At 49.4% G+C, this 24,297-nt stretch overlaps 1 protein-coding gene across 4 annotated transcripts in view; it reads right to left on the minus strand.

Annotated features, from left to right (window-relative positions):
- The window catches only part of ARP5 (actin-related protein 5), a 70,196-nt gene extending 51,492 nt beyond the window's left edge, over positions 1-18,704 (minus strand). For all 4 annotated transcript variants that reach the window (XR_015185164.1, XM_086489112.1, XM_086489113.1 and 1 more), the window contains exon 1: positions 18,553-18,704. Coding sequence is in view for 3 of the 4 variants with exons in the window: in XM_086489112.1 (XP_086345238.1) it covers positions 18,553-18,644 (92 nt within the window). In the remaining variant the exon portion in view is untranslated. The remainder of the gene's footprint in view (positions 1-18,552) is intronic.
- Between the last annotated feature and the right edge of the window lie 5,593 nt (positions 18,705-24,297).

Raw genomic sequence — 24,297 nt, forward strand, 5'->3', positions numbered from 1 at the left:
CTCGCTTCTTGTCGGGCAGGAAGGTCTTTTCTCAAGGGCGGCTACCATAGCAAGGAAAATCTTGCGTGGGCGCGTTGGTGGTGTCTCGAGGGTGGACATCTTCACTTAAATGTTGGGGTTGCCAACAAGTGAATGTAAAGGTGGGCTTCTTGAGAAAAACGCCTTTCTTGAGCTTGGATCACAGACGCCCTCGTTGTGCAGGGTCGCAACGTTGCATCAATTCGATTGCTGTCACAAGCCGCTCTAGGTGGTGTCTCACGGCAGCAGGTCGCAACAGCAGCAAGTCGTTGCACCAAGCCACAGGGTTGTCGCCAGTGTTACACCACCGTTGCTTCGCCATTTTGTACGATTGGTGATTCTCCAGGGTTGGCCACCCATTGCACATCATGTAGATTGCATGGGTGGACACTTTTAGTACGTGTCCGACCGGTCATTTTCTGAGCCTGGCTGGGTGCAGACATTTTTAGTCATTTTTGGGCTTTTATGTTTTTTGCACCAGTTACACATTTTGCCCTACCTCAACCTAAGATTCTATAAATAGAATGCTTAAGGTCTTGTAGTCATTCAGATTGTGTATTGAGAGCATCATTTGCAGAGCACTTGTGTTTTCTCTCTCTCTCTCTCTCTCTCTCTCTCTCTCTCTCTCTCCCCCCCCCCAGCGTTTTCTCGCTCACATGGTATCGGTCGCCAAGACGCGGAGAATCTTCATCGATCCCTCCTCCTGAGGCTCGCGCTTGCATTTCTGGACCCTTCAGTCGCGAAAAACTGCAACTTCAGCCTAGCGTTTTTTTGCATGTGCTAGCGTTTTTGGTTCAGCTTGGCGTTTTTGCACTTGCAGTCCAAATCTGCTATTGATTTCCCTAGTGCTTCCCTCCTGCAGCAGAATTGCACCAAACCGGCACCGAACATCTGGTAGCGTTTTTGCAACACCTAGCGTTTTTTGGACAGATCTGCGTTTTGTAGATCTTGCTGCGTTTTTCCGTGCTTTGCTGGCATTTTTGGTGACTTGCGGCGTTTTCCACAAAACGCTGATCTTGTGCACCTAAGGGAGCCGCCAAGGAACACCCAGGAGTCTTCTACATCACCTGGAACTTGAAAATCTACACTTCGGACAAGTATCTACACCCAATCGGCACCATTTGCCTTTTTTTCTCTGTTTTCAGCCCCTCAACGGCTGAAAAGTGCGAGAACCCTCTACTCTGACACTCTACGACGCTCCCGCACCGACCCGTGGCGTACACGCACGCTGAAATCTCTATTACAGCAACATTTTCAGCACCCTTTGCAGCATTTTTTTGGGCGGACAGCACGCTGAATTTTTACCTCTTGTGCGGTTGAACCATCCCTTGCTTGTCAGGACACCATCTGGTGGTTGTCTGTGCGGTTATCTTGGACTGCTACAGCCTTGGGAACACTACCTTCATCGGATTTACACAACTATTCAGTGTGGAGGACATGAGTCCACACAATCATTGCCTACCATCAACTCTGGGAATGGTTGAATGATTTGACCCATTTGGCTACTCAGCCTTCCCTTCCCACCGCCACTCAGGCCCAGATCAACAAGTGGGTGGATCAAGACATACGAGTCTTCACCTTTCTTATGATGAACCTCTCGGACCGCATCACGAAGAAAGTTTCCAAAGAGGAGCATGCACATCCATTGTGGAGACGGATTCTTCACCAGTTTGAGGAGACCTCGTTTGCTAGACAGATCACACTTGAACGGGAGTTGTACAACCTCCAGTTCAAGGATTTCAAATCACTCGATGGGTTGACCCACTGCATGCGGTGTCATGAAGCCGCGTTCATTGAGAGAAAATATAAACAATAACAAGATGTTAGGGGTTTTTTGACAACAGATTGGCGAATTTTGATGCGGTGTCTTGTAGTGCTTTGGTTGCAGAAAAATATGCCAAATACGGTGAACTTTAGTGTTTGAGGAATTTATTGCCTAGGATGGTGTCACTTTGAGTACATTGATAGCACAAGAAGTCTCATGATGATGGTACCAAGGATGCTTCGATCAATATATGCTTGGGGATGCCTTGGTAGGAAAGACCGGATGTGAAGTGTTGATCTTAACAGTGCCATTCGACTACGTAGTTGGTTGAAGGCATGACCTATGCTCAAATTGAAGGCCAGTTTAGCTGAGCAAGGCATCCTTACAAAGCATGGCTTCACTCCTGCGCTAAACTATTATCGAGCTTTGGATCTGGAGAAAAAAAGAGGCTGCATCGAGACAAGCAATTGAAGGAGCTTCCTATTCACGATGTTTCTTGGAGCACATCGATTGCAGTACATTGGCCAATATGAGAGAGGAGGCTTTGATCAATTGCTCCTTTTTATTGCTATGGGTGCTCGGGACTACTGCCTTGGTTAAGTTGTATGCCAAGTTGATGAGGAGTAGGGTCCAGGGGACAAGGTGTGTGTGTGAATGGCCGCTTACAGTTTGAAGCTAACAATAAAGCAAGACAAGCTACGAGTGGCCGAAAATAGCACGCAACGACGGGAATTAAAGCCACAGGTCGTGAGTAGAAAAGCGTGGTAAAGGAGCCGCCATCGAGCAGCAGGGGGGAGTTTTTGAGGAGAAGATACGAGTTGCCATGAGCGGCATCTGCAGAGGAGCCGCCCACGAGCCAGAAGGAGGAGAGTTGCCGAGTTGCAGGGCAGTTTACAAGCAATAAAGCAGCAAGCAGCATACTGTTTTTGGGGGCGGAGCCACGATCAAAGAGAGTGCAATTGGTTTGAGCGTAAGGTGATGGGCATCTTCAGAGAGTTGCAAAGAGCAATGAGCTGCGAGGAGGACAGCTGCTGAGGCCGAGACCAAGAACGAGTTGGAAGGAGACGGCGCAATCAAAGGGCAAGTAAAAGCTAACGAAGGCATCTATAGACGAGGTCGATGAGCAGCAGAGGCCACGTGGTGTTTTATTGGAGCTGAGAGCAGCGTGCAAGTACCAAGTACCAAGTGCCAAAAGAGATCCGTTCTCACGCGACTCTCCGCACGAAAATCAATTAAAACAAATTGAAGAAGTACACTCTATCAAATTTTAAGAATGGAAAGCAAAAGAGGTTTTTGGAATGGGAAGGCCTCTTTAGAAGAGTCCGGAGGGAGCAAGGCGAGTGTTTTGCTACTAGTCGTTCACCCTTACAATAACCAAGTTGCTATTCAGGACGTGTCACGCTAGATATGCATGTTATAACCGGCCTAAGTAAAGACGGCACGTGTTCGGATTTTGAGAAGGAGACTACAAGCACGAGAAAGTTTTCACAGATTCTTTTCAGTTCAAAGAAGGCCAAAGCTGGTAATAGCGAAGTTTGTGCTCGTCGTGAAGGTGGTCGGGAAGAGCAGGGGAAGGGAACTAAAGCGATTAAGGCTTTGGTGTTCATGCTTCCACTCAAGATCTCGGTAGATTTAGATGTTGACCACTGATGCAAAATTATCATCCAGAGCAGTTTACAAGGTCCATCAAACATTTTTGGCTCGTTACTGCTGCCGCGCCCCCCCCCCCCCCCCCCTCTCTCGCCATTGCTGCCTTCCCCCCCTGCCCTCGCGCGCCCTGTACCTCTCAGCCCCCCCGCCTCACCCGCTGCCCCTCAGCGCCCCCCCCCCCCCCCCCCCCCCCCCTCTCCCACCTTTCCCGCTGCCCGCTGCGCCACCCAGTCCACCTGCTGCCCTTGCTGCTCAGCCCACTACCCCGCCCGCCACTCACCCATCACGCCCGCTGCCTCTGCCGCTCAGCCCACTACCCCGCCCGCCACTCGCCCATCGCGCCCGCTGCCTCTCCCGCTCAGCCCGCTACCCCCTTGCCGCTGCCTTATCCGCATTACGCCCCCCCCCCCCCCCCCGGCGTCCGCCTTTGTTTTGTTTTTTTCGCCTTCCTCCCCGAAGATTTCCTTCAGCTGGCATTGGCAGTACCCCCCTCCTGGGACAGTGCTCGTCAAGGTCGTTGACAGCGTTATCTCTCTTTCCTCCTTTCCGACACAGCAGTAGACACAGATGGAGGCTCCAGCTCCGCCACAGAGGGACTCGCCCGAAGCCCCCTCGCCCGACCCCGCTGAGCCCACCATTCGACTTGCTCTTTCACCGGCAGAGCAAGCGAGCCTAGCCGCTGAGGTAGAGCGCTTGCAGGTGACTCAGTCATCTGCAAGATTCTTGGCACCCGACCTAGCAGAGGAGAGCTGCGCGACCTTCTCCAGGCCCGCCTTCTCGCAGAGGTGGGCAAGATCTTGGATGTCCAGATTCTCGGACGGGGGTACTACCAGATCGAGTTCGAGACCTCCGAGATGGCTTCCAAGGTCATAGCTATGAGTCCACTGGCCATCCAAGCATCACGCGCCCACTTTCGACAGTGGCGACATGGTTTTGACCCGACTTCGGATGTGCTAGTAGAGGAGGAAGACATCCCCATCTCAGTCTGCTTTTTGGGTTTACGGAGGGAGTACCTACCACTTCTTTCCAGGATTGGCTCCGCCATCGGGACTGTCCTGGAGACACCTCGTACGGCAGCATCAGTAGCTGCCAAGGCAGCTGGCATCCCCTCATTTCGAGTTTTGGTCAGAGATACCCACACACTCTCGAAGGTCATCCTTCTGCCTCGGGTGAGTGGGGGTTGGTTTCGACAGAGTGTGGAGTACTCGAGCCTCCCGAACCAGTGCTTCATTTACAGACAGATGGGCCACCTAGCGAAGGCCTGTCCACGGAGGAGGCCACGACCTACACCTCAGCCTCAGTCCCAGCCTACCAAGGCTGGGCCGCAGCCACAGCCAGTGGCACAGCGCACAGATTCAAAGCCACCCTCCGAGCCTGGGGCTCCAGCAGAGGAGGGGTGGCAGCAGGCCCGTGGCCGTCGATGCCAGGGGCCACAGCGACAGCCTGGCACTCAGAGTGGGCCTCAGGTGCCTACTCAGCAGCAGTGGGTTCCCACGGGGAACCGCTTTGGTCCTCTTGAGCAAAAGGAGCCCCCTACGCCAGCCTCCACCTCTGCTTCACCCTCGCCAGCCGCCCCTCCTTCAGAGTTCCCCTCCTCCTCCTCATCCTCCCCCCCGCCCTCGACTCCCGTCCACTCCCCACCTCGCCCCACCCCACCCCTCTTCCCCCCCCCGCCCCCCCCCCCCCCCCCCCCCCCCCCCCCCCCAGCTCCTCCCCCCCCTCCTGCTCCAGTTCCACAGTCAACTCAGGAAACTCGTCCCTCGTCGGCAGCTAGGAGATCTCTTGGCAACGCCTTTGCCACGAGTCGCCTAGCGAGAGAGGGTCAGCCCTTCTTGCAGCCCCCTCTGCAGATTCAGACATCTTCCCTTGTAGCTATCCCTCGCGGTCTGACGAGCGTTGACCTCCGACGCCGCTGGGATTTCTTCGACTACGGGTTCACTCGCTTTCTCGGCGATTCCGCAGCAAACCACGAGGCAGCCTGCTTCAGGGTCCATGCTTTGTTCCTCGCCGCTAGGGGGACAGAGGCCTTGGACTCAGCAATTGGTTTCCTTCCCCCTCTATGGTAGGGCCGAGACAGAGTGGTCCCTCGACTTAGTGTTGGGATGGTTGCACACACAGGTTCTCGAGTTCTCTCACCACATGGGAGAACTTGGAGTTACAGATTTGCTGCAGACTTTGTGGCCACTGGCCAAGTTTGCGGTGACACCCCCAGACTCAGCAGGATGTAGGCACATTGCGGTGTACTTTTTTGCTGATACGCAGTGTTTGCCTTGCTATGTATACATTCATGAGGACTCCTGGATAGAGGAGGTCGCTTTACGCACAGCTCGTTCAGCTTGGGCTTGGGCTAGGCACTCACTGCAATCTCGCCTATCTAGAGGACGCTCGGATGCGGATTACTCCCCATCCAAGCCAGCCTCGAAGATAGCACGTCTTGCTGCTGCGGCAACATCTGTTCTCTCTCGCTCACCATGAGGATCATCTCATGGAACGTGCAGGGACTAGGTGGGCCCCGGTTTCAGCGACAACGGGGCCGATTGCGTTAGGAGCTTCAGCGTTGCCTTGTGGGAGGAGAGATTGATCTCCTTATGCTTCAATAGCACCATCTGTGTGAGAGCCGCATTCGGCGATGTGGTCAGATTTTGCGTGGACGATATGATACCTTTTGGTCAGTTGCTTTTGGACCTGGAGGCATCCAGGGTGGGGTATGTATGACTATTGCGGATTCATTGTAGCAGGCCATTGTGGGCAGAGGGATTATTGTGCCAGGCAGGGCTCAGTGGCTTACTATGCAGGTTCAGGGTGGTCTTGTGGGCTTCCTGAACATCTATGCGCCCAATGTGGCGAGTGCTCGTGCAGAGTTTTGGTCACAGATTGTTGAGTCCTTGCCGCAGGCCGACCTTTGGTGTGTAGGAGGGGACTTCAACATGTTGGAGGACCCTTCTGACAGGATTGGAGGTAGGCATGCTACTGTGCATGGCGTCGAGTTAGCAACTTGGGAGAGGTTGTGTATGACTTTGATGAGGGTCTCAGATACATGGCAGAACTCTGGCTTTGTGAGGCCTCCAGACAGTCTTGCCTTCTCTAGATCGGACCGCAGAGTGGGAAGAGTGAATCTATCGCGGATAGATCGCTTCTACACTAGTGACCACTTCAGTGACTTGGGGGGATCAGTGGGCATCCTGGCAGGGACATCCTTCTCGGACCATGCACCAGTGATCCTCACAGTGGCAGACAGGCAGAGGAGTGGGAGCACGATGCTTCGCATCCCAGAGTGGGTCTTGTTGGACTCAGCACTCATGGACAGAGGGCATGGACAGCCAGGTTCTACCTACAGACAGAGTGGCCTTAGGCCTAGCTCAGCTGAGCCACTTTTTTCTTCAGGAGTCTCTGGCTCGCCGGGCTGCAACGAGAGAGGAGCACCAGCGTCTCAGATGAGGCATTGCTTCACTACAGAGGATGCAGGAGCAGCATCCAGACAGTCCATGGTTGGAGGAGCAGTTACAGCAGGCTCGACAGGAGCTTGCTAGCACAGAGGAGAGGCGTCATCAGTTTGCCTTCCACCGATAGGCATCTCAGTGGACTCAGGTGGGTGACAGAGTGATTGGGGCTTTTTTTGGACAGTGGGACCTCGGCACTCGCATGCCAAGGTCAATCAGTTGAGGAGACCCGATGGGTCAGTTGCTTGTGAGCCTGAGGATATGCGTGCAGTTGCTACTGACTTTTACCGTGAGTTACTGTCAGCTGAGCCCCAGACAGAGCGGCAAGATGCATGCAGGGAGCAGGTTTGGGCACAGATGCCTTGTCTTGTGACAGAGGAGATGCGCGAGAGGCTAGAGATGCCACTTCAGCTAGAGGAGTTGCACACAGCTCTTAGGGCCCTCCCTCGTGGTAGCTGTCCAGGTGAGGATGGGTTGACTCCCAGCTTTTTCTTGGAGTACTAGGACCTGCTTGGCCCAGATCTTTGTAGTGCCTTTCAGTACATTTTGCACACAGGAGTGATACCTGATAGCATGAGTGAGGGCCTGATCTACCTCATCCCAAAGGAGGGTGGCTCCTTGGATGAGATTCGACGGTGGCGCCCCATCACCATCCTCAACTCAGCCTACAAAATTCTTGCCAAGGCTCTAAGTTTGAGGATTCAGCCACTTTTGGAGAGCCTTATACATGGGACCCAGACAGGTTTTGTCAAGGAATGCAGTATCCTTGACAACATCTTCACTTTCTGGGAGGCTTCTGCCCTGGCACGGCTCCGTGGGGAGGACCTTGTGATTCTTCTTCTCGATTTTGAGAAGGCATACGACAAAGTTGACTGGGACTGTCTAGAGGGCACTCTACGCAGGATGGGCTTCTCAGATGCTTGGATCAAAGGGGTGTCAGCCTTGTACAGACAGGCTCACAGTCAGGTGCTTTTGGCAGGAGGTAGAGGTGAGCGCTTCATGCTCACACGCTCGGTCAGACAGGGTTGTCCTCTTGCCCCCTTTCTCTTTCTGTTCTATGCGGAGGCGATGAGCAGATTTTTGGTGTCACAGCAGGTTGGTCTGCAGGGCTTAGCACTCCCTATTCGGGGAGATGAGCTACTGGACGCTGAGTTTGCCGATGACTCAGCCTTGTACTTACACGGCCAGGAGGCCAATCTGCACAGTTGTGCGCAGGCTTTGGAGACCTTCTATTGTGAATCGGGCGCACTGATCAACTAGAGAAAGACAGTGGCTTTCTCGGTTGGTAGTGCTCCTGTGCCAGATTGGATGCCAGGCGAGGGTTTCAGGTGGATTCCCCCGGGGACTGCAATTCGGTACTTAGGTTGTCAGGTTGGTTTGGACTTGTCCCCCGAGCAGCAGATTGCTCCTCTTCTCCTGTCCATCAGGAGAAAGCTGTTACATTGGAGCTCAGCACGACTTTCGCTGGCGGGTAGAGTAGTAGTTGCCAACCAGGTGTTGTTGGCGACTATGCAGTACATCACTTCTTGCTGGATCTTCTCGAGTTCTTGTATCAGCCAGGTAGAGAGGCTGATCAGGAACTTCCTTTGGTCGGGTCGTGACACTCAGATTGCCCAAGCCAAGGTGGCTTGGTCGGTCATCACACTTCCTTCTTCTCAGGGAGGGCTTGGGATCATTGATCCAACACAGCAGAGTAGAGCCCTTCTTGGGAAGTTCGTAGTCACAGGACTTCTTCCAGGAGAGGAGCCCTGGAAGGAGTTCTTGCTGCAGAGGCTTCGTGCCAGGGTGCCTCAGTCAGGAGGCCCTTGGCAACCTTCGACCAGATGGATCTTTACAGAGTTGCGCCGAGTTGGTTTGAGCAAGAGACTGGAGGACCGCTTCGTTGTGAGTTTGCTTCATTCTTGGGAGCTCTTACGCCGTGGCCTGGAGCAAAGACAGCCGACGTGCACGGAGGAGCGCCTACGGCAACCCCTCGTCTGGAACCCCATGGTTAGCACTCAGAGAGGCCACTTGGTTGGTAGTCTGCCTCATGTTTCTTGGGGTCCCATGGCAGCAAGTCCAGCGCGCTCTCTAGGTGACTGGCTAGAGTTCACAGGTTTGTCAGAGGAGGTGCAAGGTTTCCAACTACAGGGCATGAAAGGGGTGCAGAGCATGTGTTAGGACATCACAAAGTCAGTTCCAGCTGAGTGGCTCACGCCTCTCGAGCCAGTAGCACCCCGGTGGATGGGAGCCTTCACACGACTGGAGGTTCTCATTTCAGTTAGGGCCTGCTCAGAGTCTGTCTCAGCCCTGTTCTTCGAGCTTTAGGGTGGGGGACGACTACAGCGAGTTGCAGTAGAGGCCCCGCGGGTAGCAGAGTGTTGTTTTCAGAGGATCCGAGTAGTGGGCATCTGTGGGAGGACCTGCGTCATAGACCCTGACCCAGCAGTTCTTGAGACAGGACACTGGAGGCTATGGGCTTGGGAGTGTTGTCCGCTGGCACGAGTACAGTGGGATCCTGGTGAGTGGCTATGGAGGGACCCCTTCTCTTCTACAGACCACCCAGGAGTCCCTTTCTTTCAGTACACTGTTCGACTGGGACGTCATATACTAGTAGCACAGAGAGAGGCCCTCCCCGCTGCAGCACGTCATTGGCAGGAGGAGGGTCTCACAGTCGAGTTCTTGGCAGACTTTTGGGAGAGGTTGTGGGACTCCAGACAGCCGAGGCGAGTCACCTTGTTTCGGTGGCTGGTTGCACATACAGCCACAACAGTAGGGAGTTGGCTGGTGCATAGTGGTCTCTCTGCCACATGTGCAGCTTGTGACCATTTGGTGGAGAGTCAACGTCACTGTCTTTGGGACTGTCCCTCGGCCCAACAAGTGTAGCTACGAGTTCTTCGGCTGATGCCTGCTCTCTCCACGGCTCGACAGTACACTTGGGGAGCAGCGGCTTGGTCCACCCTCACGGGCCCGGCACTTCAGTTTGAGCTATCTTCCACCAGCAGGATGATAGTGATACAGGGGGGGCGTCCTACACTCCAGCCTGCTACAGAGCTTACTCCACACGAGTGGTGTAGTGAGAGAGAGGAGTGTTGGGAGCTCATCAGTGGCCTAACACTTTGGTTCATCTGGCGGGCCCGCTGTTTCTGCATCTTTGAGGCTCGCCCTGTGCCACCAGCAGAGCTGTTCGTGACTTTTGGCTAGAGCTGATCCATACTCTCAGAGGACAGCTTGAGGGACTACAAGGCAGCTCCGACCGCATGCGGGAGCGCCGCGAGGCTTTCCTCCGACTCTGGCACCCTGGGCCTTTCTACACCATTGTCCAGGGGGTGCTCACATGGCACTATTGTCCACCTGTGTGGCTCTTCCCTCCTCCCATCTCTTGATTTAGCCTCATTGTATATATGCTGTTTTTTCATTGGGAGAGTCTCCCCATCATGCTTGTTGTAGCCCTCTCTTGCAGAGGTGGTTGTAGCCCTATGGGCAGTTTTCATTAACTAATAGAAGGATCTTTTTCTCGAAAAAAAAAAAAGATCTCGGTAGATTTAAGAGCACAGTGTGCCATTGCAATGGTCAAGTCTTTGTATTCAGATTTTGAGTTCAATAAGTATATCAGTTTAAGGTTTCCATAGTGTTTTTTGAACCATATTCTCTTGCGTTGTGCATCTCTCTCTAACCGTTTTCCACAGCGAGCAGTGAACATAAAATCCCCCGACAGCGGGAACTCTGGGACGACCTTGTCTCTGCCGAAGGCGACATCACCTCGGCACGCATGGATGGCCTCTTACTATTCAAGCTTCCCCCATGCTTTGATCCCTACTTTTAGAGTTTGCTCACATCTGGACGTACCTCTTTTCCCACTTGGGACGAGATTCTCCCTTCCCATAGACAAATTGAGGGGCACTCCACATTCGGAGCCGGAGGTGCTGTTGATGCAGAAGGAGCTTTGATAGCTCAAGGAGGTAACAAGAAAGGTAAAGGTAAGAAGAAGAAGAAGAACAAGACATCGAATGTTACCATTGCCACAAGAAAGGGCACAAAGAATTAGAATGCAGAAAGAAGAAGCGAGACGAGGCCAACAAGGAGAAACAAACAGCCTCGACTGCAATTGTAGCCTCTCACAAGACGGCGGGGACCGCTCTTGTCGCGACGACGGTCCACACTCTTGCTACATCACAGTCAGGTACTTGGGTTGTTGACAGTGAGCCACCACTCACATGACTCCCCAATAGTCATGGTTTAGCTCTCTCAGGGAGACCGTCACTATGGGTGACAACCATGAGATTCCATTGTCTGGCACATGCCAGATTACCCTCTTTCGTTCTATCTCAGACCCGAAGTTCAGTTCAGTGGAGGCGCTTTACGTTCCGGACATGGCCTTCAACCTCCTCTCTGTGTCGAGTTTGGACTCTCAGGGAGCTGACATACACTTTGGGAGTGGCACAGTCACCATTTCTAGTTCTACGACAGGTACTATCCTTGCACGCAATGAGCACGATGGTTCCCTATACCGCCTCACAGCTCTTCTGTCTAGGACCACGGAATCTTCTTCTCTATGGCATGCACCATTTGCACATCTATGTTATCAGCAGCTTCACCAGGCTGCTAGGACCTCTATGGTGGAGGGTTTACCAGCGATACGCTCCTGGCGTATGCGAGGCTTGCCAGATGGGCAAGCAACACAGGGTTGCCTTTCCGAAGAAGGCATCTAATAGAGCTTCGGCACCACTTGCACTGGTTCACATTGATCTATGTGGCCCGATAAGCACTCCTTCATTTTCTCGCTCACAGTTTTTGCTTGTGCTTGTGGATGATTTCAGCAGGTACACTTGGGCTTTGCTCCTAAAGCTCAAGTCGGAGGCTTTTAGTTTCGATCGAAATTGGAAGACGATGGTTGAAAAGGAGAAGGACTTGCACATCAAATGTATTCGCTTAGACAGAGGGGGTGAGTTTACCTCAAAGGACTTTGCACAGTGGTGCAAGTCAGAGGGCATCCAGCGCCAGCTGACTACTCCTTACACACCTTCCCAGAGCAGAGTTGTAGAGCGGAAGAATCGGATTATCATGGAGATGGCTCATGCGATGCTTACGCATGCTTCTTTGCCTCGGGTTTACTGGGCAAAGGCGTGCAACATAGCGTTTTACATCCAGAAATGTTCTCCTACCCATGCTTTGCAGGACACGACTCCTTATTAGACTTACTACGGGCGCAACCCCTCGGTCTCACACTTTTGAGTTTTAAAGTGTTCGGCCTTTGTCCATATGCCAAAGGAGAAGCGACAGAAGCTAAGACTTCAAGGCGAAGAAGCTCATCTTCTTGGGCTATTCACGAGTCTGACGGATATTGGCTTTATGATCCTGACGCCAAGACCACCACAATTAGACGTGATGTGACTTTCATGGAGCTCTTCAGCACACCTGTAGAGGGGGCAGCATCCAAGCCTATACCTTCCCTACCTCCTCCTCGTCCACCTCCTACACCTGATCCTACCCCTGATCCAGTTCATGTTCCTGTTCCCTCTACACTACAGCCAGCTACTTCACCCGATTATGTCATGTCAGATTCCGATTCTAATATGGATGATGGTTCTCCTTTGGTGGAGGCGGTCCCACCTCGCAAGGAGAAATTAGTTCCTGGTTGGCTCTACTCTACGGTCTCTTCCTCTGGAGTCACAAAGTTACTAGACTCGCCACACCCTGGACAGCCTCAATGTTTTGCACGCCTCAAGGACAGGCAAGCTTATGATGGCGCAGAGTTCGTGAACTTTGCCCTCATGTCTCAGATTCACGCTTCACCAGTTGAGGCTTCCTCGGTGGAGGAAGCACTCGAGCATGATTGTTGGAAGCATGCCATGCAAACAGACGTGGATGCTATCGAGCGGAATAAAACCTAGACCTTGGTTCCCAGGCCCAACAAGCGGAAGGTGGTTTCTATGAAATGGATTTTCAGACAAAGTACAAGGCCAATGGTTCCCTCTACAAACACAAGGCGAGACTTGTTGCTCCGGGTTTCACACAACGACCAGGCGTGGACTTTGACGAGACCTTTGCTCCCACCGCTCGTATGAATACCATACGCACAATGTTTGCTCTCCCAGCCGACTTTGGTTGGTCTATCTTCCAAATGGATGTCAAAAGTGCGTTTCTGAATGGAGATTTGGATAAAAATGTTTATGTGGAGCAACCTCCTGGGTTTCGTATACCAGGCAAGGAGGATTGGGTCTATCAGTTGTGGAAAGCATTGTATGGACTGAAGCAGGCTAGACGACAGTGGTACCTCACACTTGACCAGTTTCTCGAGAAGCCGGGGTTATGGCGTACCTCATAAGATTCCAACTATTATTGCTCTTGCAGCCAACTTTGGTTGGCCTATCTTCCAAATGGATGTCAAAAGTGCGTTTCTGAATGGAGGTTTGGATAAAAAAGTTTATGTGGAGCAACCTCCTGGGTTTCGTATACCAGGCAAGGAGGATTGGGTCTATCAGTTGTGGAATGCATTGTATGGACTGAAGCAGGCTGGATGACAGTGGTACCTCACACTTGACCAGTTTCTCGAGAAGCTAGGGTTACTGCATACCTCATCAAATTCCAACTGTTATTGCTCTCGCAGCCAACTTTGGTTGGCCTATCTTCCAAATGGATGTCAAAAGTGCGTTTCTGAATGGAGATTTGGATAGAAAAGTTTATATGGAGCAACCTCCTGGGTTTCGTATACCAGGCAAGGAGGATTGGGTCTATCAGTTGTGGAAAGCATTGTATGGATTGAAGCAGGCTGGACAACAGTGGTCCTCACACTTGACTAGTTTCTCGTGAAGCTGGGGTTACGGCGTACTTCATCAGATTCCAACTGTTATGTTGTCTCTGATGGCTCTTTGGTTGCAATAGTGATTGTCTATGTGGACGATCTCATTTTCGCAGGCTCATGGACCATCAGGATCAAGTCGATCATGAAAGCTATGGAGACGCGTTTCGAATGACTGATCGTGGGCTTCTTCACTATTTTCTTGGATTTGAGATTTTTGCAGGCACTAGACAACATCTTCTTTTCTCAGCGGAAGTATGCGAAGGCTATCCTGGAGAGATTCCAGATGACAGGCTGCAGACCGATTGGCACTCCTCTTGAGCTCAGAGAGAACATATCGCTTCACAATCCATCCCCGCGGATTGACTTGGAGCAATACCAGAATGTTGTTGGCTGTCTCGTATGGCTGACTTATTCCTAACCAGACATCTGTTACACAGTTTCTGTCCTCGGTTCCTTCAACACCCAACCTCGTCAACGACATTGGCAGTGGGCGGTACATTAGCGGCACCTTGGACCATGATGTGTTCTATGGTCACTCCAAGGGTTGCACCTTACTTGGTTGGTGCGATTCAGAATGGGCAGAAAATCCAGATACTTGCCACTCTACTATAGGAGTAGTTTTCACACTCGGCTCGGGACCCATTTCATGGAGCCGTAAGCGGCATCCCACAGTCGCGCTATCTTCTACAGAGGCAGAGTACAAAGCAGCTTGACATGCTGTTTGTGAGGCCATATGGCTACGGAGATTACTGGGAGAGCTGTGTTTTCCCCAGACTTCTACAACTCGTTCTTTGTGCGACAATCAGAGTTGCATTGCTATTGCAAAGAACCCTATCTTTCACGCTCGGACAAAGCACATTGAGGTGCACTACCACTATGTTCAGGAGCAGGTTTTTTGGTTGGAGATCTTCATTTGGAGTATGTTCCTACAGTGGACAATGCAGCAGACATCTTCACGAAGGCTGTACCTCAGCAGACTTTGGCTTCTCACCTTCGACTCCTCTGTGTTGTCTCAACAGGGAGTGTTGAGTTACACAACCGTTGCTTCGCCATTTTGTACGACTAGTGATTATCCCGGGTTGGCCACCCATCGCACATCATGTAGATCGCATGGGTGGACCCGGCCCGTCATTTTCTAAGCCTAGCTGGGTGCACACATTTTTAGCCATTTTTGGCTTTCATGTTTTTTGCACTAGTTACACATTTTGCCCTACCTCAACCTAAGATTTTATAAATAGAATGCTTAGGGTCTTGTAGTCATTCAGATTGTGTATTGAGAGCATCATTTGCAAAGCACTTGTGTTCTCTCTCTCTCTCTCTCTCTCTCTCTCTCTCTCTCTCTCTCTCTCTCTCTCTCTCTCTCTCTCTCTCTCTCTCTCTCTCTCTCTCTCTCTCTCTCTCTCTCTCTCTCTCTCTCTCTCTCTCTCGCGTTTTCGGCGCGCGTGGCTCACTCTTTCTACTGCTCACTCTCACAGCCAGGCCACAGACTCGTTGCACCAGGCCGCAGGGTTGTCGCCATTGTTTGCAATAGGCCTTAGCTCTGTAGTTTGGGGGGCGGGGCTATGGCTTAACGCCTTCCCATAGGACAGCCCCTCGCCCAAGGGAGACTAAGGGGAAGAGGGCGACGGCAGCGGCTGTGCTAGGGTTACAAGTTGAGAGAGAGAGAGAGAGAGAGAGAGAGAGAGAGAGAGAGAGAGAGAGAGAACACCAAATGGGTTCACAAACCCCCCTCCAAGGGCCCCCTGTGAGTGCAAAGTGCATGAGAGAGAGAGAGAGAGAGAGAGAGAGAGACGACACCAGATGGGGTCCCAAACCCCCTCCAAGAGCCCCCCCTGCTATCAATGATGGTGTATGGCTCAGGATGAGTGATCAGTAAGTGCTTAAGGGTCCTTTTACTCACGAGAAGGGAGAGCATTCCTTTACTTAATGAGAGAATGTGCAATGACCAAAACAAAGATTGGAAAATTGTGAGTGCAAAGTGCGAGAGTGCAAGAGAGAGAGAGAGAGAGAGAGAGAGAGAGAGAAACGACACCAGATGGGGTCCCAAACCCCCCTCCAAAGGCCCCCCTCTCTATTGCTACAGAGGTATTTTCTTTAGATTGCACAAAGGTCTAGTGCAATGCTTCTAGATATTGTGGTACCTAACGACGACGGTGTCAACGATGATGATGTCGACAACAATGACGACGACGATGATGACGAGGACTGTGACGATGCCGACGATGGTGTCAACGTCGAGGTCAAGATCTGCGAGGCTAATGGCTGAAATCTGAAAACGCTAGCTGAACTGCTGTAAATCTGATGCGTCTACGACGCTGCGGACCAAACGTGTTGTGGCCGATGACGCCAATGGCTGAAAACTGAAAACGCTGGCCGAAATGTGGGCTGAAAACAGATCGCTGGCTGCTCTGCTGTGGTAGGGAGAACCTGCAAGGGTCTGCTACCGGAAAATGGCGGTACGGCGAGGCTAAGGGCTGATCAGAAAAAGTTGGTCTTCAAGCTGAAAACGCTGGTCTCTAGGTGCAAGAATGCTGATACAATTGGTGCAAAAAACGTTGGACTTGCTGCTTCTTGGAGAAACGTTGGAGAGCCTCAGGGTACTGCTCGGTGTTGTGCCCTCCTTGTGTCTTCTGCTTCTTCTGTTGTCTACTGGCGCCATAGAAACAGGGGACCCGGGGACGTGGCCCTTTTTGGTAGGGACGGAACGGGGGACGCGGGACGAGACGGGGGGACGCGACACAGTGGGGTCCCTCACATGGGACGCAAAGAGGACACATCCCAGGACGCAGGTCCCCGGTGACACGTAGGGGGGACGCGAACAGGGGACCCCACACCTTTTTTCTAGGGCTTTCAGAGTCTTGAGCTATATGTCAATGTTGCCCACTAGACTCTACTAATCCACTCTTCACTTGTACATCATTAATTTTTTCCCTATGAGTATGATGATTGATCATCACGTCAACATGTGCGGTGCATGCTCGCCGCATTCTTACAGCATGTAATATTTTGGTATTTATGAGTGCAAAACCCACTTTTTCTTTGCAATCTTGTGCTCTTAGTGTTGTCTAGTATAGAACAAGTGTTTTTTAACACGCGTCCCCTGGCCCGCCCCCGTCCCCTGTTTTGCCACGTCCCCGTTCTCGGGACCCATCACGTCCTCGAGATCCGTCCCTGTCACCATGTGACTATGACTGGCGCCCCCTGTCTCCCTTTATAGGTGACAAATGCTGGGTCGAGCAGTGCAAGATTAAGCCTCCACAATCTGGAATTAATAAGGTCGCTTATTATTAAATAAATGCCAAGTAAGAGGTGGTTCCCACGTCCGGTCAGAATTGGTTTACATGCAGTGGAACTGTTCATGTTGGGTATTGGATCATGATGTTAATGCTATGGGTTGTGCAATCAGAGGGTATGCAGCTACTCTTAAGTGCCTAGACATGCACGGCCTGCGTACAGGCTCACAAGGGTGCCAGAACATTTCCTAGGCTACCTAACCCTAGAGGTAAGTAAGTAAGTAAAACTTGTCCACATGCACATAGGGTTATGTGCACGTGACATCCCCCCCTTTTCAAGGTGAGGTATTGATATCGAGTTGTATGGCCTCTGTAGAGTCCGCCAACAACTCCTGGGATCCTGCGAACTACTCTTCGCCGGCCCACTCTACTGTGTGGGTCCCACAATACTTGAACTTCAGGAAAGTCTACAATGCTTGCTTCTTTGGGCCCTGTTGAAAGCGACATAGGATAATCTGTTGTGGCTCCAATGCTCTAACTTCATCTATGATCTCCGGTCCACCTTCTTCAAGAATCTCTGCTGAGGAATATCCGCACGATGCACATGATTCACTCATGGATGATCACAGATGTATGCGGATCACTCTCGAAAAGATAGAGTTTGCATTCAAGGAATTCACAATGTCGCACGATTGTCCGTTTTGACAGTCAATTTTGCATGCTCATTCCTTGATATGACACGGTCACAAAAAAAGCACGAGCACGATTGTCCATCAAGCATTGACGTTTCCGTTGTGGTTTGCCACAGTTAATAGCTTTAGGGCGACAAGTCAAGATTAGATCACACTTTTTTGCATGTGTATGGTGAACGGTTTGACACTCCGTCACATTGTTCGTCTGCACAGTCATTTAGGAAGAATAGTCCTTTTTCAGTCATTCGACAAGGAACGGATATGTTTATGGTTTTGTTTTTGAAGTGGTTTCAGAATACAGCATGCCTATGGAAAGGGAACACATTTTCACAGTTGCAACATATAGCTAGTTATTTCCAGTTTTACAATTTCTAGATAATTGCCTTCAGGCTTCGGGCTTGCTTTGTAATCAGTGATGTACTAATTCTCAAAATCGGTACCATTTGGGCGTTCTGAGACTTTTCAATTAGTAAAAATCAACCTCCTATATTGTTTTTTTTATTCTTTTAAAGAGTCCAAAGATGTATCTAATCTATCCTATAGGTCAAGCTTGTCTCCAAAGAATGTTGACTCTCTCTCTCTCTCTCTCTCTCTCTCTCTCTCTCTCTCTCTCTCTCTCTCTCTCTCTCTCTCTCTCTCCATCCATCCAACAACAATCAAGATGTTTTCTATTACTTGAAAATTCCGTGTGAATGTTCAATTAGTGTCAATGAAAGTAGGACAAATACAACTGTAATGCATAGTAGGCCCCTACGCAAAGAGCTGTTGAAACTAATACAACTAGCCACAATGGCAACTCAAGAACTGAAATAAGGCCAGGGAAAAGCCTCTCCTGGAGAGAGTAAAAAGTGCCCTAGCCACCTACAACTAAAAGAGGACTCCCATCAATCTCTGAGAGATAGGCAAGCTCCGAAATACTCTCTCTCTCTCTCTCTCTCTCTCTCTCTCTCTCTCTCTCTCTCTCTCTTACCCAACACGGCAAGTGTGGGCGCCGTTGTCTATGACGATGGCGCGTGAGGCATCGAAAGTGTAGTAGTCGTCCTGCCGAGAAACGGAGGGCATCGTCGCAGCGTTACTTAACTGCACTCCCAGTCTTGAGTAAATAAGATCACAAGACGTTTTACGATGTCTTGAACTCAAGACGTGTTCTTATTTACTTGGTTGGTTGGCCTAAGTCGTTTTATCGAAATCCGTAGCATAATACAAGCCGTTGATTTAAAAGAATCATCCGACACTGCTCGTAAATCTGCTGACAGCCGCTACAACCCCATGTTTTTTTTAAAATAGCCATGCTTTTATTTAAAGAGCCGCCGACACACGCGATGCCAACGCTGCGTAGTCGCTTGCTTGAGATGTTTAATTAATTTAGATTAATGATATTTATCACCTTTCAGCTTTAGCAGCCAATATAAATTGCGTATATCTACAACCATCGATAAGATCGTGAGCAACAAGATAGTGTCAAACAGTATCGAATGACGCTTTCAGAAAGGTTTGTCATCTACTTCTCAATCTCCATGTCTATATGTTTGCTTGGACAGCACATACAATCTAAGGGGCAGGGTGGCTTCCGTTTCTTATTATTTTCGGGGAGACACAGTGCCGACTCCACCATATTGTTGTATGGCACGTTTGCATGACGCACACTTTTTGCTCTTGCTTTCCCTCCTTTGCTTAAAACATGATGAGAATTTTAAATTGCCAAATGCTTTTTTGGTGCTTTGCAGAGCAAGTCTGCTTTCCGTTGCACACTTTGAAGAAACTATACCGAAATAGCAGGTTGGTATTTAATTGCTCGTTCTGAATATGGCATTTTGAAGTCTCTTCTAATAGCTTCCTTTAGCCACTGCACAATCTTGTACAAATTCGATATTAACAGTAAATTTTTTCATCGTTTGACAATGCATGCTCTGTCGAATATTGCACAACACGTACCTTTAGTGAACAATACTTTATCTTCTGTTAATGTGAAAATGAGGAGCGCTCGAGATGTAGTACTTCATAACAACCGCCAGAGGGCTAGACAACGAGTTGCAACCAACATGAAGCTAGCCTTACGTCCATACGCTAGATAATGGTTTGAAGTAGCTATGTCATAAAAACTAATATTTAATACTCCCAAATGATTTTCTCATGTTAAATTGATCATTCAATATGGGGGAAGTACCAGGGGAGTAATATTGGTAAGGCTGCCAGACCGGCCTCTGTCAGGGATCCAAAGGGGAACAGTCTGCAAAAGAGCAATGTGCTTCAATGGGGCTTAAAAGACCTAAGGTTCAACCCCATTAAGACTTCCATAGGCTAAAGTTCCTAAATTTAATTGTATTGTTCAAAGGCCAAAGTAGAGGAAATATTGGATGGTCATGGGAAGACTGAAAAGTCTTCCCACATCCCTAGGAAGGAGGGGGCGAGCCCTTATTGTAGGGGATGAGAGAGAAACACACACACACTCCAAGGCTCCCCCTTTACACAAAGGGAATACTGGACACATGTCAGGCTCCTAGGCAAGTTGCTCCCAATCTCCCCTCAAATCCTATATGGATGGCCATAGATGTGGACCAATGAGAATTAGGCTAGAGTAAATTTAGTCTAATCAATTTAAAAATGCTTGATAAAAGAAGCAATAGAATTTAAGCTCCCTAGAAGACTATTGGACAATCTACCAAGGGGTCCAATGAGCATTCAGCAACCTAATGGCTTGCCTGATTCCTATTGGCCAGAAGACTAAGAGGTCCAATGAGAATTTAGTTGATTTATTTAATTACCTAAATCTCTCACAAAAGGGGAAAGGGACACACCTGTCAAAAGGCTATCAACTATGCTTCTAATTTGTGATTGGCTCAGCTTTACAGGAGCCAATGGGAGGCCAACATGAGCATTTAGCAAGAGGGGTTGACCAAGATGAGAGAGGGAGCTGCATTTTTTTGTAACTCACTGCCACACACACACACACACACACACACACACACACACACACACACACACCTCATGTGTGCGAGAAGAACTCCGTCTCCTTGTCCAAGCATTGAGAAGTAGAGGCCTACACCAACAACTCTTGGCTATGGAATGCAAATCCAACCAAGAGCCAAGCTTCAATGGCATGCTCATCTCCTCTACCATGCTAATTACTAAGCGAGGCTATGCTATTAGAGTGATTATGTGAGGAGAATACTTCTTTCTCGTAAGATACATCTTCTTCCTCTCAATCTATCCTCATTCCCTGCTAGCTCTCACCATTTTTGAAGGTGTGTGAGGTCTTGGGACTGAGGCTAGGGACACTAGGTGTGTCTTTTCAAGCATAATTTGGTGCATGAAGCTTCCATCTTCATTGCACCAACGAGTTTTATCAAGGAACACAAGAATTGTATTGTACAAAAGTCTCCTTTGATGGGAGAAGCTATAATGCAAAGCCTTTATAGAGGGGGGACAGGCTCCATGTAAATCCGGTCGTCAATTGTTGTCAATTGGTCTATTTATCTCTCTTTTCAAGTATTGTCAATGCCAAATTAGCTAGGTGTAAATTACTATGTTGCTTTCTCAAATTAAGTACTCTCTCTATGCTCATTAGGGACTTGTTCCTGATCACTATGTTATCAATTTCCGCTACAAACAAGTTACTAGTGCATTAAATGTTACAAGCTACATTACATAGAGATTGGACAACACAATGCGACATTCTTGCCCATAATCTAGAAATATGTCAATATTGTGGACTGGTAAATTTTACATAGCATGATCGACGACATTACCCAACATCTGGACCAAATACTTTCGTCGCCTTGGCTTCAGTGTTATTGCTTAATGCCTTGGACCATGCGAAAGTGAAATGTACATGGACATCTTGCACTGCTTGCAAAAAAGATAGCTCCCATATGAGCTATGTTACTCTCTATGTACCCCTGATTATATTCAACGACTTCTATTTGCATGACAGTTGCATGTGCAACTACTCAGTGTTGTGGACATCTCCATCAGTGTGATGAAAACTACTCATGCTATAGCATGTGGATTACTGGAGAAGAGGTCGCTCCTAGATAATCCTTTTCCCTAGCCGCGATGATATATCGCTCAACCTCTTGTACTTCGGCAAGGCTTCTACCATCAGGTAATATAACCTCGGAGGGAAATAGCTCTGAAGATTCAGGGGGTGCAATGAATGGAGTATTAACGTGCACACTCTCTAAGAGCATAGGGTCTACGTTGGTCATGAATGGAGAATTTACTTCTCCACCCCCCTCATTTACATCATTAACTCCATGTTCGGAGCGAGTGGCTCTACTAAAGGTTTCCTTCAAGCAGCTAAGCATACTCGGCCCGCACCATGGACCCATGGCATGCATGTCTTGGCTTGAGCTATCGGGATTAGGCATTGGAAAACCCTCCATGACGTCATAGTGGGGTCGTAGTCAGAGGAAGAGCCACTAGCCGCTATGTTTGGGTCTTGGTTTGTACTACCTTGGGTCCCCGTGGAGGGCCTGGAACCTAAGGTAGGTGGATAATGAAAACTCGCGTAAGTCAACATTCTCTCTAGTTGCTCTGTCTCTAGCACACAACCAGAGCGCAGATGCATGTGCCTTTGGCACCCTACAAGCGTCGGCGAATAACCTCAAAGGTTAACCGCTTACTTTTTTAGGCGTCCGTTTTCACTCGGTTTTGATGTTTTTTAATGATCGATTTTTTATTAAAGTGTGTGATAGCTCGAAATGAGCATATCATCAGAGGGTCGTGGTGTGCTTTATAGCACAACAATCGATCACCTGAAGCTTCGTTGGTCCTCAAAAAGGTCGATTTTTAGCTACGTGCGAGGCTAAAATACATAATTTTAAAGGGCGACTGAGGCCTGACACTAAGCGTGGGCTTGGGCTTGGGTCTGGGGAGATATTCCCGATCCCGATCTTACCTTTAATTATTATTATTATTATTATTATTATTTAATAATGTCACCGCGGCCGCGCTGTGCGTGCAAGCACACACACACACCTAACCTACCTACTTACCACTAATACAGCTACTGTTACACAGTAACACACTACTACAGCAACTCACTAGCTAACAGAACTACTTACAGTACTTTATACAGAACTAACATTATGGATCTACAACCTTAATACTAACACCTTATCACAGAGAAAACACAGTACCTTATTAACAAAGAAAACACAGTACCTTTCAATTCCTTATTAACAAATAATACACAGCAGCAAAACAAACTCCTTCTCAACACACACACCTTCCTTCTCTACCTTTCCTACAATTGAAATTGTACCACAAAGAAGCACAGAGTGCCATTCAAGCTTAGTGTATGGCATTTCCCCAGCAACGGTGCCAAAAATGTGCGTGTCTGTCGCACGTGTCAATGCAAGGGACTTGCCGATACACTGTGTGTGAGCCACAAATGGCTCCAAGCACGCAACTAGCCTAAACTAGTAAACCCAAAGATGGCAATGGTGTGTCACTCACCGCTCTATGCTTGTTGTCGTGGACGATTCCTCGCCGCGAAGAAGAAAGAGCCGTCGTTGCACCGCGCTCAACCTCTTCACCGCCGCCGTGCCGTCATCGCAATGCTCGATCACTCTCTCTCTCTCTCTCTCTCACGCATACACACACACACACACAAGGAGATGAAGAAGAAGAAGATGGAGGTGGAGCAAGAGCACTCTTCAATTGCACAAATGAAAGAATGAGTGAATTTTAGGTTTAGTTGACTTTTATATGAGCTCTCCCCATTCACACTTGGGCACCCATGCTTAGCCAACTAATCCCTTGAATGTTCCAGTTAGAGTGCGCCTCTCATCGGCGATCACTCTTACCCTCTTCCTATTGGACCAACAAGCCCGGTACCTGACTCTACCAAATAAATAATACGACGTCCGTCTTAGGTGATAGGAATGTGCGTGAGGGTTAACAACGGGGCTTGCCTATGGCTTAACCATTATTGAGCTATTAGAAGCTTGACAGGAACCGGTGTTATCTTGGCTCTGTTGAACCCTCTCTTCTATTCCTTGCAATTAATAATATGTGAGCCACGGGTATAGATGCTTGAGTGCTTATCTTTGAAGGTAAAGAGGAGTAGCAACTAGGGCTTGAAGTGCCAAAGTACAAGTAAAAATTTACACCTAAAATTTGCTAGTATGGCTGACAAGGAAAAAGAGATTGAAATGAATGTTGATAGATTTGATTTTGCTAATGAAAGAGCAACTAATGATGCCCCTATGCTTGTAAACTATCTTGTTTCTAGGCTTCAACAAGCCCTAGGCAACCCATCCCTCCAAGGTGAAGTGCTACAACAATTGCGCACCCATGGTATTCTCCAAACTCCCCAACAAGAAGACAGAGTACCTAGGAAGCCTCCTAGTGAGGCTTCCAAAAGAGGACTCTCTCCGATACGGGAAGAAGAGGAGAACCGTACGGAGGGCTAAAAAATTTACTACTTGATGATGCATCTCCCTTCCAAAGGAGAACCCAAATGTCAACGGTAGAGCCCCCACCGAAAGAATGAGAAAGAAGTGAGTCTCCTGCCACCTCGGCGGAGATGGCTCCATGAAGACGGCGGAAAAAACACTCTCCAACACCCCCTAAACAGAAAAGGCCATCACATACTTCTCTACACCATAATTCAAAGAGGGAAGAAAGAAAACAAGAGAAGAAAAAGGCAAGAAAGAGGTCACCCTCTTCTCCATCTTCTTCATTCTCTTCCTCTTCTGAAGAAAGTGAT

Source organism: Adiantum capillus-veneris, chromosome 18 (assembly GCF_014529385.1).
Source record: "Adiantum capillus-veneris isolate H3 chromosome 18, ASM1452938v2, whole genome shotgun sequence".
Taxonomy (NCBI): domain Eukaryota; kingdom Viridiplantae; phylum Streptophyta; class Polypodiopsida; order Polypodiales; family Pteridaceae; genus Adiantum; species Adiantum capillus-veneris.